General features: G+C 39.3%; 1 protein-coding gene across 2 annotated transcripts; it reads left to right on the forward strand.

Moving 5' to 3' along the window:
- Nucleotides 1-6,512: 6,512 nt before the first annotated feature.
- LOC148059443 (cryptochrome-1-like) lies at nucleotides 6,513-19,421 on the forward strand. Of its 2 annotated transcripts, XM_087782386.1 has the most exons (14): nucleotides 6,513-6,667; nucleotides 8,526-8,689; nucleotides 10,882-10,990; nucleotides 11,074-11,216; nucleotides 11,297-11,481; nucleotides 11,932-12,020; nucleotides 12,113-12,253; nucleotides 12,769-13,080; nucleotides 13,145-13,296; nucleotides 16,009-16,211; nucleotides 16,361-16,474; nucleotides 16,952-17,092; nucleotides 17,209-17,289; nucleotides 17,765-19,421. In XM_087782386.1, the coding sequence occupies exons 2-14, from the start codon at nucleotides 8,532-8,534 to the stop codon at nucleotides 17,908-17,910; spliced, it is 1,974 nt and encodes a 657-aa protein (XP_087638512.1). In that variant the 5' UTR covers nucleotides 6,513-6,667; nucleotides 8,526-8,531; the 3' UTR covers nucleotides 17,911-19,421. The 2 variants fall into 2 exon arrangements, with proteins under 2 accessions (XP_087638512.1, XP_087638513.1); XM_087782387.1 differs by lacking the exons at nucleotides 16,009-16,211; nucleotides 16,361-16,474; nucleotides 16,952-17,092; nucleotides 17,209-17,289; nucleotides 17,765-19,421 and adding an exon at nucleotides 13,355-15,945 and having other exon boundaries at nucleotides 13,145-13,320.
- The last annotated feature ends 570 nt before the right edge of the window (nucleotides 19,422-19,991 follow it).

The following is a 19,991-nucleotide window of genomic DNA, read 5'->3' on the forward strand; positions in this document are numbered from 1 at the left end:
AGGAAGATCGTTCCAAAGCTTAGGAGCAACAGCCTGAAAAGATTTCTCTCCTCTGGTCCTGAGCCGTGTGCGTGGAACCATCAGTAGATTCTGATCCACAGACCTCAGAGCCCGAGCTGGGGTGTAAGGCTGGATCAGATCAGTGATCTAAGGAGGAGTCTGACCATGAATAGATCTGAAAGTAAGAACCAGAATTTTAAAGTTGATCCTGAAAGAAACTGGAAGCCAGTGAAGAGTTTTAAGGATCGGAGAAATGTGAGTTCTTCTACTTGAGCGGGTCAGAATTCTCGCTGCAGAGTTCTGAATCAACTGCAGACGAGACACATCCTTCTTGTTAAGACATGAAAACAAACTGTTACAATAGTCCAGACGAGAAGAAACAAACGCATGGATAATGCACATTCCGGGAGATGTAACTTGAAATGTATTGCCATGTTTTAGAACATGCCGCAGACCAAATGCTTTGTGGACGTGTTTTCCAATAGTCACAAGGTTCTTTTAAAAAACGCGGCTATTAGAACCAGTGACGCACGTCCGTGCCCGTCAACGGTTCAACCAGAATTCTCATTGGGCGAGAGAAATCGACGAAGTTGGCAGAAGTGACAAAGCGTGGAGGAGGACGACCAGCTGCGATGATGGAGATGACAGCGTAGGCAGGAGGGAGAATAGCCACGGTTTCGTGATAATGGAAAAAAGTAGGAAAAAATATAGGTCATTGTGAATGAAATGCATTTGTGCCAATACTCGCTAATATAGGACAAAATTTGGAAATCAACAACGTCGTCACCCACTGGGCCGGTGACATGGGTTACGTGTATTTGACCTACTGTCAATTCACAAAAATAAATTGAGGTTTAAAAGACCCACTGTTTTATCAACTACCTGTTTGTTATTGCCATTGTTGAGCATAAGTATTACCATTTCAAAGTATGTTTTAAAGATAATAAAATGTAAAAGGGATTCGAAAAATGGGTAATGAAAGGTTTCTCGTTAATCTTATTATTCATTCTCATTATCTTGAAGTACACGTTTGATATTTTTCACTGAGAATAATAGCTTTTGTTTTTCCGGTCTTCAAATTAATTAAGCATCATCCTTTTGTCTCCATGACCAGCATCTCTCGGGAAGGATCTGTGGGATTGCTGTTTGACGTCAGCTTCCTCTAGCGTTGCCCCGGGAAACGGGACAGCGGGAGCACCAAATAGGGACCGATATGTTACATCCTGTGACCAAACAAGGTGATTCAGGGATTTAGCGTTTGAATACAACATGGTCACTCTTGCTGACCCCCTTTATTTTCTTTTAAAGATGAAGTGACAAGCTGGTGGAACAAATGTCAGGAGGAGGTAGAATAATCCTCAGGTCAATAAGATACTTAATGTACCTATGAGTCACTTCTTTATTGTGTTTTTCACATGAATTTGTGCTCACGAAACTTGCTTGGAACAAGGTGACATTGTTTCTTTCCGCGGATTGTATTTGAGAGCTTCAGATAAAGGCTTTCAGAAAAGCACTCACCGGGGAATTGTATTAAAGTGGTCGCATTTTCGTCCGAAAGACAAAAAATCAACCATTCAGACTCGATGACTGGAGAAGGTTGGACGATCATGAAACACAAGCAAAACAAGCCACGGTATTGTTTGGTCTGCGTTGAAACAGTTTGAATAGCATTAGTGTTTTTAAGCATCATTTCAAGAGGCCGACTTCCAATTGATTTTAGTCAGAGATAATTTAAAAGTCAAGCAATCACTAAACAGGAAATTAAGCAAATCAGTTGTTTTTTGTTGTTGTCATCCTTAAACAAGATGCTCAGGTACATCTCGTCGGATGGTGCAATCAAAGTAGATCAATGTTGAAGAGGTGACCTATAAAGATGTCGGTGTTTAAGATAAGGGACAGAGATGATGGATGTCAACAATAAGAGTAAAACCGATGGTTAAAGAATAGGAATCTGTTCGGTGAAGAAGTACAAAAACATAGATAATTAAAGGGAAACTATTGTGAAAACCCAACTCACCTGACTCCCTCACATGTTTCAAATGTTGAAACTCCAAGATGCAGTAAGTCTCTCATAATGACCATGTTTTCAACTTATTACTTTATAAAGTTCTCCCCCGTCTTAAATCTCAGCGAACGAGAGGTTACGAGAGCGGAGTCCGTTACGAAATAATGTTGGCTTCACTCCTCCAGCCAGCTGTAATCACGCTCGACTTATTTATACAACGAGTCCCTTGCAGGTGGAGACTTACAGAATTTATGACGCGCAGTGACAAACCTGGATGCTTGAACAATCACAGCATAGTGGGTGTGGTTATGGTAAACAAGATTGAATCTCCAGAAACACTAAGATTTTTCAGTGGGCGGGGCTTAAGATATTTTTTTAATGTAAATATTTCAATGAAAAGAGAGTTACATACTGATGAGTACAATAGAGATCCAGGATCTATTTAAGACACACTTAAATTACAAACACATTAGTTTAAGATAGATTGAGCATTAAAAGGATAATATCAAAATCCATTTTTTGGACCACTAAAAGACTTGACCCCTTGAAGGGCTTCCATTGAAGAAATGTAAAGGTAGGATTAAGATTAAGTTTAAAATCTATATGAATATAATGGTGCTCAAATCAAATCAGTTTTCACGTGATGGTATAAAACTGAAAGACAAAAAATGTTGCTTAATATGGATCAATCTTATTTTGCTTCCTGAACTGAAGATGGTCGTCGCTCTGAAGGACTGATGTAAGAGTTATTCCGAGCCACCGAACCCCAGCAGGGGACCCCTCGCTGCAGCTGAAAATGGACGTTTATTAACACAGACACACTTCAACACAGAAAGACCCCGCCTGGGACTCCTTCAGCTCTCGCGTGCGTGTCGGGAAATCAGACAATAATGTTCCAAAGGGAACAGACTATTTCCAACAAATGACATCATATTTCCTCTACGTATTTTCCATTAATCAAAATGGACTCCTTATTTATTTGCCATGAAGTCATTTTTTCCCTTTGGTTTCCACATCTTTGATACACTAGAGTCAAAATGTGAAACCGTAATTTTACGATGATAAACCAATTATTTTTCTCTAAGCATATTAATGTTTATTCCATTTGTATTTCGTTTTACGTATTGATGGAAACTATGTGAAAACTAATTTATTTAGTCTCAAAATGTCCCTTTAGGATAGGGGTCTCTTTTTTTTTTTGCATTACAACCTGTCATATTCAAAGATGTTTGTTCACAGACTCATGTTAAAAAGTAAAAATACAATAGTATGACCTTAAAAAAAAACTTCAATTAAGTGCATGGAAAAAACATGTCACCATAACGCTGAATCAGCAAGAGCTCTGGACTGATTACAACCAGGTTTGTGTATTTTGTTATATATATGGAATGAGGACTCTTTTAGGCAGTTATAATAAATATATAATATTTTTTAGTTTTTTCTTTCTGTTTGGCCCATTTACAATTGTCTCACCGACCGGTACCGGTACCGCTTTGCTCGATAGCTAGCATGTTGGTTGAATGGCCAATGTAGCGATGCATTCATTATCCTGCATCACAGGCTTCCTTACAAGGTGCAGGAAAATGGAGACAGAAGGGACGGAAGAAGGTGCCACTTGGTGAGAGAACGAGGCTAAGAACGTGCTCCACGCCGCCACCTATAGGAGCCTCCGCCCACGGCCTGCGTCAGTCAGACACACCGTCGTCCACGTGAGGAGGTTTATGCCGGTTATGTAGATGAGCGTAAGAGATGATGCGTGTGAATGGTCGTGTCAGGTTGCACATGGATCTGAAGGTGTTACATTATGACCCACAAGGAACCAGTGTGAGAGTCAGTAGATCTATCAAACACAGATGGAGAGGAAGATCGTTCCAAAGCTTAGGAGCAACAGCCTAGAAGGATTTCTCTCCTCTGGTCCTGAAGCGTGTTCAGGAACCATCAGTAGATTCTGATCCACAGACCTCAGAGCCCGAGCTGGGGTGATAGGCTGGATCAGATCACTGATGGAAGGTCTGACCATGAATAGATCTGAGAGTAAGAACCAGAATTTTAAAATTGATCCTGAAAGACAGTCTGGAAGCCAGTGAAGAGATTTAAGGATCGGGGAAATGTGAGTTCTTCTACTAGAGCAGGTCAGAATTACCGCTGCAAAAATTCAGAGTTTTGTATTAACTGCAGGCGAGACAGCTCCTTCTTATTTAGACACCAAAATAAACTGTTTAAATAGTAGAGAAGACACAAACGCATGGATTACAAGCTCCAGATCGTGTTGTGACACCATTTTCCTAAGTTTAGAGATTTTTCTCAGTTAAAAAGCTTAATATGTTTTTAACTATTTTTCATGTAAAAAACACTTGTTTGTTGATTATTCTCTTAATCAATGTCTACTTTACTATTCCATAAATAAAACTTAAGCTAAATTTGAAAAAATAACATATTTAAATGACGTCAAAAATGGTATCAATCACAAGTCTGAGTAGGATTCTCTTTCTGTGTAAGAGCTTCTATTCTCGTCAATGACGTCGAGCAAGTATTGAACAGTGACTCAAGAGATCCTTCTGGAGAACCATCAATGGATGGTGGACAGATGGACACTTTGTCATCATGTGTGGACGCAACACTTTTCATCTGAATTAAGCAGTTGGGTCATTAAAGGACACAATTGATAATTTAAGTAGTATTGCTTATTAACCTGTGTAATAGTCAGTTTAATTAATTAAATTAAACTGACTATTATCACAGGTTGTTTGGTTTATACACTTTTGTGCGACCAATATTTTTTCACTTTGCATCATTTAGTCTTGTGTGATGTTCTGGAATAGAACGTACCAAGATTACAACTATTGTGGCTCATCAACTTGAAGCTTTATCTTCCTCTTCGTTCCCGAACTAACGTCAATGTCTCGGAGGTCCTCGGCAAGAAGCTGGCGACCTTGAGAAAATACGTCACTCGCACGTTCAAGGCGTAACAATATTGTGACCCCTGATATTCAAGGGAGGTGTCATAACATCGCTAACAGATAAAACTAAAACTGCAACTCCTTTATTTTTTAAGTGAAGTCTTATCTTGTGTGATTTATTAAAGGTCAAAGAAACAAAAGCAAACGCAGACGTTTCCTGTCAAATAGCACAGTAAGTAAGTAACTCATTTATATTTGTAGAGCGCTTTTCCAGACCAGGGTCACGAAGTGACATACATTCAACAGTGACATACATTCGCATCTATTATAGGTGGCTTGCCTTAAACAAATGCTATTGTAATACTAATCTATCTTATTCTCTAATGCATTTCACACAATATCTTCAGTATATTGCTTGTTGTATGATACTGAATCATTAAAAGCATAATTAAAATATCTATTTTAAAATTCATTGCAGTTGGAAAAAAAAGTGTATTAACGTTGTGTTAGTTATTGTGTAGTTGTTACAGTTTTTTTTTTTTGTCATCCGAATTGTCTGGGGTCGCAGGGGCAGCAGTTTCGGCAGGGAGGCCCAGACTTTCCTCCTCAGCTGCATGTAGAGCTGTCTTTCAGGGGAAATATACAACTTCAATGCTTCTTAGACGGCTCCATAATAACATGGGGATTATTAATACGTACAGTGCGTAAACATTGATGGATAAAAATATAAAACAAGTCGTCAAGATTTCATTGACTTATTTAATTCAAACACAAACCATGGACATTCATGATAATATGAAACAAGTCCAACTAAAGAACACAGTTATTACAGTAGTAATTACATTTCTTTTTTTAATTGAAATAAACAGTTTCATTTCTCTTCAAACTTTAATGGGCTTTTTCAAATAACCGTAATTCACAATGAAAAGCTTAGAAATCAACAACTCTTTACTTGCATCTTGACATTTTTAGTATATATTTTATTGAGATTTGTTTGGATTGTTTAAGCGCTTTGTGACCCTGGTCTGGAAAATTACTCTACAAATATAATTTACTCACTTACTTACAATTTAAAAAAAGAATTAAAAAAAACAAAAGGTTTTACACTGTGATATTTGTTTTATGAAACTAAACCATTAATAATAATAACATAGCTGGAGATAAATTACTATTTAAAAAAAGAAACCCACGAACCCTTCAAATAAAAAATAATTGAATGACCTATTAAACATTTTTTTATTTATTTAATTCGCTTATAGAATGATTCAAGCGGCTCCATGCTTGTTAAACGTGACTCAACACACCACACGTGTCCACAATCTGACCAATCGGAAAGCTTTGTCTATAGACGCGTTTAAAGACAGTTGGACAAAATATACATTTTTAAAGAGTTTCAATCGCATTTAATTTTATTTTGTATTAAAAACAATATTTAAACGGTTTATTTACATAAAGATGTAGGAAGATTCTGCTCTTATACTATTTTAATTTAGGATAAAATGATCTATTTCCGGTTTCCATGTTTGGTCCCTTAACGCAGCACGAGAGTGGAGCGAATTGAGGCCACGCATGCGCAGTGGCTCCAAGTCTTATGAAACATACTCGCGGGGCAGTAGGTACAGTGAGACTGGAGACAGGCGAGCAGGCTTTACTTCTCTCACCCAGCGGTCACACGGGAACCGCTTTTACTCCAAAACCAGCGCAAGAAATGCTCTTGTCTTTGGACCGGACATAAATATCACCTGCCGGGAGCCACTGCACGGTAAGAACCATTTTTGCAGGGTTCTGGTTGTGAATTAAGTTGGAATTGAATAGGAAAACAGCGCCACTCCTTATGTAAGGATCATTCTTGTGACCCCGTTTCTCATGTTGTTTCCTCGGACTTTCAACTGAATTCTGTTCAAAAGAATTAATCTCAAATGACAACATTGTCTTTGACGGTGTAGTTACTTTGTAGTTACACATGGTTAAGGTTTATTTCAGGGGGAATAATATTAGTTGCTCCACAGTTGTATAAGGAACATCGTGACCTAATTCCCATCTCCATAACTCCAAGGTACCATAGAAGTTTACATCGTTAATAGAAATGATTATTTAATATAACTTCCTCTATATTCGCTTTAATTTAAAAATAAATAAAACTAGTATTAAGAAATGAGAAAACCGTGTTTCATGAATGACATTTACGTTTACAAGTAGTTTTGTTTATATAAATATCTATGTATGTGGTTTCATTTTAAGGGACTCATTATCATTATTAACTATTATTATTATTGTTTTTTATCAACCCTGACTTAAGTGAGGGGCTTTTAAACCCAAAGAGAGACAAGTAGAAGCTTCAATAGAGATTAAAAAAACAATTGGTTTAAATAGTGTGAAGAAAAATCTTGTGTCCATTGTTTAAAAAAACTAAGAATTTATATTTAAAATGTAAACAGTCAGAGATAATAAGTTTTAAATATAAATATATTGATTTAAATATAATTATTTTTGTTTTTAAGGAGACAATGTCAGAGAGAACATTTTTACAAATGGGGTAAATGCTTTAAATTGTTGGATTATTTGTCTGTAAAAGCGTTTGTTCACTAGAGGGCTCCTCTGTTTACGTCAGCAAACCTGCCAAAGTGCATCTCAAATAATTCTATAGCTTACTTACCAGCGACCTACAACATAAATTGACATGTTAACTATTGGGGAATTCTTTCTTTATCCGATATTCCTGAAGTATATTTCTGAAAAGCTTCCACTGGCTCTAACTAAAACATGTCTCTATTGACGTCACTTGGCTCTTCCTCACACACTTGTGTCACTTCTTCACTGTTGTGAAATCATGTGCAGTCTGGGTAATGAGTGGTTGGGCTTCCTGCTGTGTCCACTGTGTTGTTCTGGATATATTTGGTGGACCTAAAAATGTAACCCATGATGGATGATGATCTCACTCATTTTGTTAACCATAAAGTAGTCAAGATGTTACATGTATTTTCTATAATAACAAGGTAATGATTGAGGTAATGTCTTTCTCCTGGGTGACCTGCACGGGATGCGAGTCAAAAAATGATGCAAAACACTCATAGTTATTATAAAATAAGTATTATTTAATAGTAAATTACATTAGAAAACCAAACAAAAATACAAATGGTAAAGAATGCATATTTTTGTTTGAAGTTCAGGTAAAAAAAAAACAGAGAAAGTTAAATAATGCATGCAATAATCATGTATTACAACATCACCATTAATTTGGGTCTTTGTTTTACTTGAAAAAAAAGAAAAGGAAAGTAACTTTTGCAATAAATTGTTTGCAACAAGTATGTTGTGTGCTTTGTATGTATTGCAAAATCTGAGTTTAGGCTTGATAATTGCAACTAGTAAAAAATGTTCTCAAATAAAATCGCAAAATTCAAATAAAAAAATAATTTTCACAACTTGGGGAAAGCATTTTATGTGTTTAAAATCTCTACGCAACAGTTACAATGTTATATTCACAGTGAAAATCATGCTCCATTTTAACACTACTCCGACTAAGTATTATAGGAAAGAGCAAAGGGTTATCTTTTTTATTAACCTTGCCGTTTTTATTGTTCTACCAGAAGTAAAGACTCAAATTTAACATTCTTTTGCAGATAAATATGGCTCCGAATTCCATCCATTGGTTCCGTAAGGGACTTCGTCTCCACGACAACCCAGCACTTCAGGAGGCGATTCGAGGGGCCGGCACGGTTCGCTGTGTGTACTTCCTCGACCCGTGGTTTGCAGGCTCTTCTAATGTCGGGGTCAACAGGTGGAGGTAAGATCTGATCTCTTATCTGCTTATTACTCAGGTATATTATTTTGAAAAACCTCCTCTGAGGCTCAAAACCCCGTGGAACCAAATAGATGTTTGTTTTGCAATACACAATCAGGCCACCAGATGTCAGTATTTCTCTGTTTCTGATGTCAAACTGGTTCATGTTCTTAGAGGTTGGTTTTATTCTTCTTAACGCCCATTTTCCAACTGTGTTTGATTTAATCAAAGATGCTATTTGTGGATCAAGTCAATTTTGGGTCAGTGATCCAGCTCTTATAAAACTGACCTACAGTAGAAGCTGCATGGTTGCATTATTGTCGGTTGACTGGCAGGATATACGCATCAATAATCTATTGATTATTGTATTTTGGTTTGTTTGTAAAAAAACAACCTAAAAGGTTCAAAGCAACAAATGCAGTTTGGAAAGATGTGATAATAAAAGATACACTGATATTTATTTTCAAATCAAGTTTTATTCTTATCATATTTCTTCTAAGTAAAAAAAACATTTTACACACACTTTATTGAAATTTTATTTTTATTTATTTACAATTAACATGTAAATATTCGCATAGTTTGTTAATTTTTGTGTTGCATTTAAAACTTACGGCCGCTTGATGGCAGCATACATTGCGTCCTTTGCAGCGAAAGGAGCGATGAAGTCCCGCAAGATCCCGGCTATGACTGAGGACGAGAGGATACAGTTGATTTAGCTGCTTTTAAAATTGATGCTCGGAAACATTTTGGCTGACAGTTTATAGATTTAATCACAAGAGAGTTAATACTAGTGGCATCTTGTGATTTATTTGGCCTTAATGCATTTTAAAAATTGAAGCGAGACAAATGGTATCGTGAGTGTATTGCTACAGCGTTACAAAACATATGCCAACACAGCAGTAATGATGGCTAAATTTAGGGTTAGAACGGCATTAAGAGCAATCCAGCTGCCATGACACCTGCTTGACTGTTCTTTCCAGACTCTCTATCCAATTAACTCCTTTATTTTTATCTTGAACAAGGGTCACGATGTTAGGAAGGTTTAGGCTCTCCCGTTTAAAAGCTTAATCCAATTTAAACTGTGCCAGGCTTATGTTGGCATACATGCTCATTCATCAGGTGAGGCATAAGATACATTGTTTTAATATTGCGTTGTAGTTTTTCAAGCTAATTTATCATAATTGACATCAGCATTTGTCTTATTTTAATTGTTATAATGGAGGTAGATTAAAATTTACTTACTTTCTACTCATTGAAATTCACTTTTTTTAAATAGATATTGATATTTTGATGCACACTGATGAATAGTTTTTACTGAAACCCCTCATACATGGACCTGCCAATCATTAAAAGATGCTGTTGCCGTGTAGCTGGAGACGATCAATCGATTTGTTATTAGAAAATCACAGATTAAGATGTGGGTTAGTGTGCCAGTGTAAGAAAAATTGTGGTTATGTGATCGTGACCTACTTCTTCTGGGGCATTTTTCGCGCGGCCGGTCATCTGACGGATACGCGCTAATAGACCCTCAAATTGCAGACAAAACTGATGGAAAATGGCTTTTTTTTCCGTTTAACAGGCTGAATAGAAAGTTAATGTTATATGACGCACAAATGTCTCGCCTCTGGAGGCTTTGAATGACAAGCCTCATTTTCTTCTTACAATGAATGTAATTGGTTGACGACAATCACAGTTTGTGTTTTATTGTTTCAAATTGTGTCGTCGTAGTGAAAACGGTCTGACTGGTCTGACTGTTCTGACTGTTGACCCGTATATATATATACGTTTATTTTTGATGTGTTAATTTACAGCACTTTCTATTCAACTGACTTTGGATTAGAGATTCTTGTTCTAATAATTGAAAACAAAAGATCACAGCAATATTCACCCCTGCTGGTGGAAGCTGGAGGTTTCAGGCAAAATACGGCAGAATGTAAATGATTATTAAGTCTATTTTAACACAATAAATAACTTCATGAAGCCTCTTTTTTTTTTTCTTATACTTAAGATTTAGAATCATGTTATCATGCTACACTAATCAAATATTAATAATAATAAAAAATTGAATGCTGAATGTTACTTATTTATCAATTAATTACTGATTTTCATTAAATTATCCCTTGTTTTTTTAATAGAAAAATCCAGGTCAGATGCAGCAATAGCAATTTATTGATCAGACTTTTATTTTTTTAAAGGTTTCTCCTCCAGTGTTTGGAGGATCTGGATTCCAACCTGCGGAAGCTCAACTCCCGGCTTTTCGTCATCAGGGGCCAACCAGCCAACGTGTTCCCGCGGCTCTTCAAGGTCAGTGCAAGTCCACGATGGAGATGTTCTTCTTCTCATTCCATGTTGGTTTCAGATGATAATTAAGGGGTTTTTTTTTTCAGGAATGGAAAATCTCGCGGCTGACATTCGAGTATGACTCGGAGCCATTTGGTAAAGAGCGAGATGCCGCCATCAAAAAGCTGGCCATGGAGGCAGGAGTGGAGGTCATGGTCAAAACTTCACACACCCTTTACGACCTGGACAAGTAAGAAAGATGCCACTTTCGACGCGTCCCGTCGATCGTACGTCATTTCTATTTAAAATTAATTCCATCTCCTCCTCTAGGATCATCGAGCTGAACGGTGGGCAGCCCCCCCTTACATACAAGCGTTTCCAGACGCTCATCAGTCGACTGGATCCACCCGAGATGCCTGAGGAGACGCTGTCGGGCAGCTCGATGGGTCGCTGTGTCACCCCCATTTCTGATGACCACGGAGACAAGTACGGGGTACCATCGCTGGAGGAGCTTGGTGAGTAAACTTGACTGCTTTAAATGATGATACAAAACCAGCCACAGTACTCATACTCTGCCTGTAAAAACGGATAACGGGTTTCTATTGATAGTACATCAAGACTGTTCCCATCTGCTGCCGACACCTGTTCAAGGCTCCGTTTGATTGATCGTTAAAGATCCAGAGCTTTAAATACAAACCCCTTTTTTAACTTGGCTCCGTTCACTCACGGTTTATTCCAAACAAGCTGTTCATCCGTCCCCAATAACTGTGACACGGTTAAACCTCTTACGAGGTCTAATCAGGTCCAGAGGTCCGAGTCCCATTCAGTACATCTCCTTTCACGCTTCCCGGGTCCAGATGTCCGTCGTCTGCTTGTTGACTTGATCTTGTTAACTATCGGCTTTGCTCCTAAAGAGCGGCACGTTTTCTTTCCGCCGACATACTAATGTTCTGCTTTTTTTGTAGGCTTCGACATCGAGGGTCTGCCCACAGCTGTGTGGCCGGGTGGAGAGACCGAGGCGTTGGCCAGAATCGAGCGCCATCTAGAGAGAAAGGTGGGAAGTGTTCAATTTAATTTGCCTCAAAGAAATAAGTGAATAAAAATGTATTTAGGCTAAACTGGTGTTTTTTATTTTATTTTATTCAGGCATGGGTGGCCAATTTTGAGCGTCCCAGAATGAACGCCAACTCTCTCTTGGCCAGCCCGACGGGGCTCAGCCCCTACCTGCGCTTCGGCTGCCTGTCTTGTCGCCTTTTCTACTTCAAGCTGACGGACCTCTACCGCAAGGTGAGCTACAGTCAATGATCCAAGTTGTTTTGGACTGTGTAGAGTCAAGGAAGCAATTCACCTTCTATAACACTATTAAAACACAACACCCTTTAAAGGGAAATGGATAACAAATAATACAAAACTCAAAGTAAATACAATTAAAAAAACTAAAAGAAACAAGTGTAAACAACCGTGAACTCATCAAATCCACAATGTCAAATTCATGTGTTCATATCTTCATTGAAGCGATTGCTGTTCAAAACTGTCCTATGGTCTTGAATGCACCAGGTCAATCCCCAAGTCATTGAATGCATCATCCGTGTGTGTCAAAGACGAGCAGAGAAATCAATATTTATTTAAATGTAATTCATTTTATTTAATTTATAGTAATGTCTCTTCATTTATTTTTAATTATTGTGCCTAATTTACTATTTATTTTGTTCATTTTATTTAATATTAATATTCTGTATTGCCACCATAACCAATTCCTGTGCTGTGTTTATGTGTAATAACGCATGAATTGTTGTTTTCAGGTGAAAAAGAACAGTTCCCCTCCACTCTCACTTTATGGGCAGTTGCTCTGGAGGGAGTTCTTCTACACGGCCGCGACCAACAACCCGCGCTTCGACAAGATGGAGGGAAACCCCATTTGTGTTCGCATCCCCTGGGACAAGAACCCCGAGGCGCTGGCGAAGTGGGCCGAGGCGAAGACGGGCTTCCCTTGGATCGACGCCATCATGACGCAGCTGAGGCAGGAGGGCTGGATCCACCACTTGGCCCGGCACGCCGTCGCCTGCTTCCTCACCAGAGGGGACTTATGGATCAGCTGGGAGGAGGGGATGAAGGTGAGCACGTCAAGAGCCCCCAAAATCTCGAGTGGAATCTAAAGTTGTTGTTCTGACGCCGCAGGTGTTCGAGGAGTTGATCCTGGACGCCGACTGGAGCGTGAACGCCGGCAGCTGGATGTGGTTGTCCTGCAGCTCATTTTTCCAGCAGTTTTTCCACTGCTACTGCCCCGTGGGCTTCGGCAGACGCACCGACCCCAACGGGGACTTCATTAGGTGGGTAACATTCTTGGCATCGAACACATGGTGCCAACCGCTGATCCCCGCTGGATGGCACCCTTCTTCCCTCCATCTCCCTGCACGACACACACTTCATTAGAGAGCCAGACATACATCCAACCTTACTGAAGGATCGAACCATCGTCATTTGTGATGCTCCATATTATCTAAAAAAAACAAGACGTTCAGAAGTTATTACCCCAAACCATTCTGGAGGGAGTAACGAGAAGATAGGGAGAGGGACAAATGGGACTTCGGCTCTCTTGGTAAGTCACAAAAAAAGGAAACACATCTTCACTTCCTCATCGCTTACTTTTCCAGCGTCCCTGTGCTTCACGTTCAACTTCTCTGTGTGGAAAACTTACGGCAGTGCTGCCAATGGGAGTGAGTTTCTTTTGAGTGTGCTTCTCATTCGAACGTATTACCGAACACGTTTAAACGTACCGTCGTTGTCGTCGTTAAAGTGTTAATTCAATGATCTTTAAGGTAAAATACTTCCGCTTTTTACGTGTTTCTGAAGAAGAGATCGTCAATACATTTAAACGTGTTCGATTATACGTTAATACATGTTTGACAATTCGTTTAAACATGTTTGTTGATGCTTTCGGAAAAGAAATTCACTCCCATTGGCAGTACTTCCGTAAAAACTAGTCCTGTCTTTGGTTCATTCTAGTACCCGTTGTGAATGTTTTGGAAGTGTCTGGTGAGTGCGTGTGGTTTCTGCTGAACTTGATTTTTTTTTAGACTTCTTGACTTTCTTTGGATGCTTTGTGTCTTTGTTTTGGCTCATCTCTTTCCATTGGATCGGGGAGAGAGTTCAGCTTTCCCTCTCTCCATCTTAGATTGTAGCCGACTGCTTTTAAGTCGATCGGCCGTTCTCGCACCTCCAGCCACTTGACGGAGCAAAGTGAGAATCTTTGTTGCGGTCGCTCTAGTACTGTTGCAAACCCTGATGGACGGGTCTTTGATCAGGGCCCAGCAGCACACTCGGGGCGGGTCGGTCATTTGGTCGCTTCTCATTTCCACCCAAAAGGGATTTCAACCTCTTTGAAGGGTCGTTTAGAGGATTATGAAGCATGTTTTTGAAGGTGGTGAGAAGTTTGTCAGCTGCAGATTTGCTAAAGATTGTTTAGAGATTGACAAAATTCCCACATTTGATTTATTTTATCTTAAAACATTTATTTAAACTTGGATGATGTGTCATCCATCTCAACAACCTCTTCTCAGTAACTTTTACTTGACCAGTTCCCATAATGCTTTGCCGCCCAGCCAACCAATCGCAGCTTTCAATCTTTTTTGACATGGAAAGATGGATGTCATAGACATAGAATTTAAATAGAATACTGTGTTAACAAAAGTGTAGAGAGGCATTATGGGAGTTTTGTTGGCACCATAAGTAAGGTGGCTGCGGTAATTATTTTAAAGGGACCACTTATTAAAAAGTGAATTTGGCATGAATCGAACTGTAAAAATTAGCACTTTAAAATAGTTTTTCTAATGTATATTTATTAAAAACTTAATATATATTATACTATATATAATGGTGAAGCGTAAAAAGCTCATACTGTCTTCTACTACTGGGCTTCTGGTCTTCATCTGTGGTTGTGGTCACTTTCGTTGACATGAGTGGACCTCCATGTTTTGCCCCGCCTTAAATGTGCTGCTGTGGCCTTGAGACGGGACGATGCGGGGTCGGCTGACCACCTAAAAGACGACGTCTACAGTCTAAAGGGCAGAGGGAGTAGGGTGAGCTCTTTTCTTAGTACGCCACTGTCTGATCATGGGAGGGAGGTTTGTGGACGGGTCAGGCCTGGAGCATGTGAGGTATAATTGAAGACTTCTATCATTAACACCTTAGTTATTTGTTTTTTGTCGAAATTATATTAAAGAAAAATAACTTTTCTAACCAAAAGTGATAATTCAGGTATGGTTGATGATGAAGTTCTTCCACTATGCACCTGCTCCGGTCTGGGTGGGTCAGGTGGGTGGGGTCTAAAGCGCTCTGCTCTCTTATAGTAGACGTCTCTAAAGCAGCACCAGTGATCTCTCCTAGCATTGGGTCAATCTCTGTAGCCACCGGACCACCATCCGCCACAGACACCCCCCCCCCCCCCCCATCCCACCCCCATCCCTCTCTCTGGGCTGCACTACCCACAATTCCACTTGCCCCCCTCCTCTATCCCGTCTGTCTCCCTTCCTCGGACTCGGTAAGATCGGACCAAGTGTAGGTAGGTGGCCTCTCTTTGTCACGTGGACCAGCCCTGGATTTATAAAAAAAAAAGAAAAAGAAAAAGAAGAAATGTCACCATACGTCGCTCCGATCTCGACCTGGTTTTAATTCTGGCTTCACTGGTAAAGTGTCGTTTCTGGTTCGACAAATGTTGGTCATGTTTCCTTCTCGTCTGCACTGTGACTTTAACTAACGTCAGTGCTGGTAGTTTGTTTATTTCACTCTCTTTTTTTACTGTAGTTTTACTGTGTTGTGACTGTTTGAAAGATCCTAATTTCAACCAAAGAAAGAAAACATGTCTAACATCCATAAATCATACATGAAAGACATGTACAACTCACTATATTTGCTTTACAAGTTACATTTTTCATGTTAAATGCTGTAAAATATTGACTTTATTTAGATTTGTTCATGTTTTTTCTCCTCCTGACGAACCACCTTCCACAAGCACACACATCTAATCCTCCCTGTGCTTCCAGACGGTATTTACCCGTCCTCCGAGGTTTCCCCGCCAAGTACATCTACGACCCGTGGAACGCCCCGGAGTCCGTGCAGATCGCCGCCCGGTGCGTCATCGGCGTCCACTACCCCAAGCCCATGGTCCACCACGCCGAGGCCAGCCGCCTCAACATCGAACGCATGAAGCAGATCTACCAACAACTGAGTCGATACAGGGGCTTAGGTGAGACGCTCTCTTTTACACTTGCCATTCATTTAAAAATATTGAAGCCCAATAACAGTTTTAGAAAGTTGAAGTTTTTCTTCAACATCACAAACGATTATTGTAAACAAAGACAAATAAAAAACGATGTTTTACTTCTTTTCTCCCAGGATTGCTGGCATCTGTTCCGTCCACAAATGGCAATGGCAATGGAGCGATGATGGCCTACTCGCCGGGAGAGCAACAACCAGGGACCAACAACAGCAACAACAACAACTCACAATGTAAGTCTTTTTCTCTTTTATGGCTCCGAAATTAATCAAAACATAGATTACAAGATGGCCGCCTGCCACTGAGAGTTGAGGCATCAAGTGATATATATTTATATATATATGTTCACGTGTGTCTGCGTATTGCATGCGTGATGAGCTTAACGGTTAAAAAAAGCAACTTAGTTTATTGAAAACGAAGAGTTTTAGTGAGTCACGCAGTTTATGATAATACATGTAATGCTTTGGTTTAGCCAGTAGGTGGCGCCACTTGCCATTGCTCAGCTCAGACGTGGTTGTTCCTTTCTTCACATTCTTTATAAGTTAATCATAAATGTCATTAGAAAATGACCTTTTCTTAAAAAAACCTAATTAGCATTTAAGACATTATTTTTTTTAGACAAAATGGCTTCCAGTGGAAATGTGTCTATTTCTATCATAATTATTTGTAATGATTGGTCTATAATAGCTTTTTTTTTTTTTGTCCTTCAGGTTCGGGGGTGTCGGGGACCTCCGTCACGACAGGAAATGCGAGCGGCAGCATCCTGCTCAACTTTGACCACGAAAAAGAAAGCAGGAGCGTCGGACAACAGCAACAACGTGCACCGTCGCTGCCTCCAAAGCAACAGCAAGGTGCACTATAACACACAATATACACACAACATACACACAGTCTCGATTAAAACAATGATGTTAGTGTGATCTTCCTTCTACACAATATTAACAAAAAGTGTGTTTGGTCGTTGCAGGATATCCCTCAGTGCCAGACGCCAGTCAGACCATCACCAGCAGTCGACTTTACCACGAGTTCGCTGTGCCTCAAAATCCAGGTGAGGAAAATTCTCATCCGCTACTACGACGATACGATACAATCAATGATGCATGGGAACGATATGATGTAAAACGATTAAAAAACACTATGTTTTAAAACCAAAGTATGTCCAAACATCAGCTTTAAAAGCTGCTGGAGTCGACTGTATCCTCTCGTCCTCAGTCATTGCGAGGATCTCACGGTATTCAATTGTGTCTTTGGAGGACGTAATGACTGCTGCCATCTAGCGGCGGGAAGCTTAAATGCAACACAAATATGAACAAAGGTCTCCACCTCCAAAGGACTCGTTGTATAAACATAGCGGGCGTGATTACAGCTGGCTGGAGGAGGAGTGAAGCCATTATTACGTGATAATGGACTCCGCTCTTATAACCTCTCGTTCGCCGGGATTACAAAACTTTTTTAAAGTAATAAGTTCAAAACATGGTCAAGACGAGGCATTTAACGGTGTTTTTTCGTGTCTCCGTGTCCAGGACTCTTTCACTCGAGAGGCGGAATCACAGGGAAACGCGAGCGCGAGTCGGAACGCCAAGGACCAGGAGAGGAAGACGCGGCGTCCTGCTCTGTGCACAAAATACAGAGGCAGACCCAGGTTCGCAGTTTCAACGCCGTGGTTTGACGATAGACGTCCTGTCGTCTGCCCCTCGACCACCTGAAGAAAGAGAAGACTTTCTGTATCGCCATCAAACCAGCACAGAGGAAGAGGCAGCGTTATTGCCTGCTCTCCTCTCACCACCTCCTACCCTTGAATCCATCATCTCTCAAACTCTTCTGGAGCCTTTTCCATTCACATCAGGAGGAAACACAACAATGCAAATCTGCTTCTTTTTTTTAAATGTCATTTTCCAGGTACAATTCTAAAGTCTACAACTGTCTTTAAAGTGGTCGACCGAGTCTTTGAACGCCACTTTATGATTTACGTCTTTGGTCATTTAAACATCTGTTGGTGTCTCTACTCAAGACATATTTTTTAACTAAAAATCAAGCAAAAATCCAACAGATTTCTACTTTTTTCACACCAAGATAGCTCATAGCTCAGCCAAGTTTCTCTTTTTTTACCTAAATATTTTTCCCCCTCATGTTTAATTTAAATTAATTGAATAATACTTTTGCATAAAATAACTTGTTTGAGAAACAAACGTCCTTCAGTAGATTCCCCATGTGAATCTGCTACTGCACAAAAATCCACTTTTTCTGTAAATGATCTGTTCAAAATAAGTTATTATGCTGAAAAACTGCCTTTTTTATTGTGGCATTTTTGGTAGAAATGCGTCTTTGTCGCTACAATACTCCTTTTTGGGTTTTCATTCGGAAGTCACGTGTCATTTTCCCTCCATTACACATGTTTTTTTTGTACGATTTATCATGTCGGATGCAGCTTTACTATTTCTGTTCATATTGTTCAACAACAACAACAAGAGGAAAAAGACTAAACCAAACACAATGAATTAAAACTTTGTTTGTTACCGTCACCGAGGAAACCAAAACAAAGATGAAGAAATGGGACTCGAACCAACATTCCTTTGGAGAAGAACTCGGGATGAAGGATTTATATTTCTCTGAGGAGCATGAATGGAGGTGCAAACCAAGATCAAACACTTCAGGATATTTTATTTTGTAATAAAAGCCAAAAAATGAAAATCTCTTTGCTACACAATTGATACGCTCGCTGCAGAATCACGACAATGCTGAAAACGGATCAAGTATATTTATTTCAACGAGTCTCGCGAAGCCTTTAAGCACCAATGTGATTGTTGCAGCGCCCTCTTGTGTTCAGTCGATGTAACGCCAGATCAATTGAACTATTTGTAATGATTTTATTGGAGAGTTCCTCCATCCGTTCACATCACGAGCTTTCAGGAGCTGTGCTGTACTTGATAGTTGTTCACCTGTGCTTGTACTCGGCTGCGGGGGAGGAAGAAGTATTTGTTATGATTCTGTGTATTTGTACGCAAACTTTTATTTGTTTTTCATTTTTGCTTCTCCCTTGGTGCGCTCCTGTGTGTGAAGGTTCCAGCTGATGCCGTCCATCATCATCATCACCATCATTGTAATATAACGCCCTGTCTGTCTGTTGTCAAAGGCTTTTCTGGCGCTTGATTTTAACAAATTAAACGTGTTAAAAAAGTGCTTCTTGTTGTTTTCAATTATTTTAAGACTAGTTCTGTCTGATACCTTCATGATATATTCATGCTGTCTGCGTAAATAACACTATTTTTTAAATGTGGGATTAGGTTCAAATTTATATATATTTCCAACTATAGAAAGAAGAACATGGTTATATTATAGGATTTCTAATGAATTTATACAATTGTCTTCGTATAAATCAATAAATAATTGTAGATTTTTCTTTATTTGTTTACAAAACGAATACACTATCTAATAGCTGTTTGGCAAAAATGATAACAAAAGTGCAACCAGGCATGATAGGGACCTCGCACTTTGTATGAAAGGGATTCATAAAAAATAAAATCAAAAGTGACTTGAGAATTTTTGCACCGCCATGAAAAATGAGTGAGAGCACATCCTTGACTATTTTATTTGCAATATTTTCAATACATTATTTTGAGTTTCTTTTTTTCTCCAAGTGATTTCTCTCTAAATAAATGTTCGTTTGATTTACTTTGAATTGGTTAATGTAATATGAGTCATAAAGACCCAACACAGAAGATATTTAGCAATTATAGGTGTTACAAAATA

The sequence above is a fragment of the Callionymus lyra genome, chromosome 19, assembly GCF_982586985.1.
Source record: "Callionymus lyra chromosome 19, fCalLyr1.hap1.1, whole genome shotgun sequence".
Taxonomy (NCBI): domain Eukaryota; kingdom Metazoa; phylum Chordata; class Actinopteri; order Syngnathiformes; family Callionymidae; genus Callionymus; species Callionymus lyra.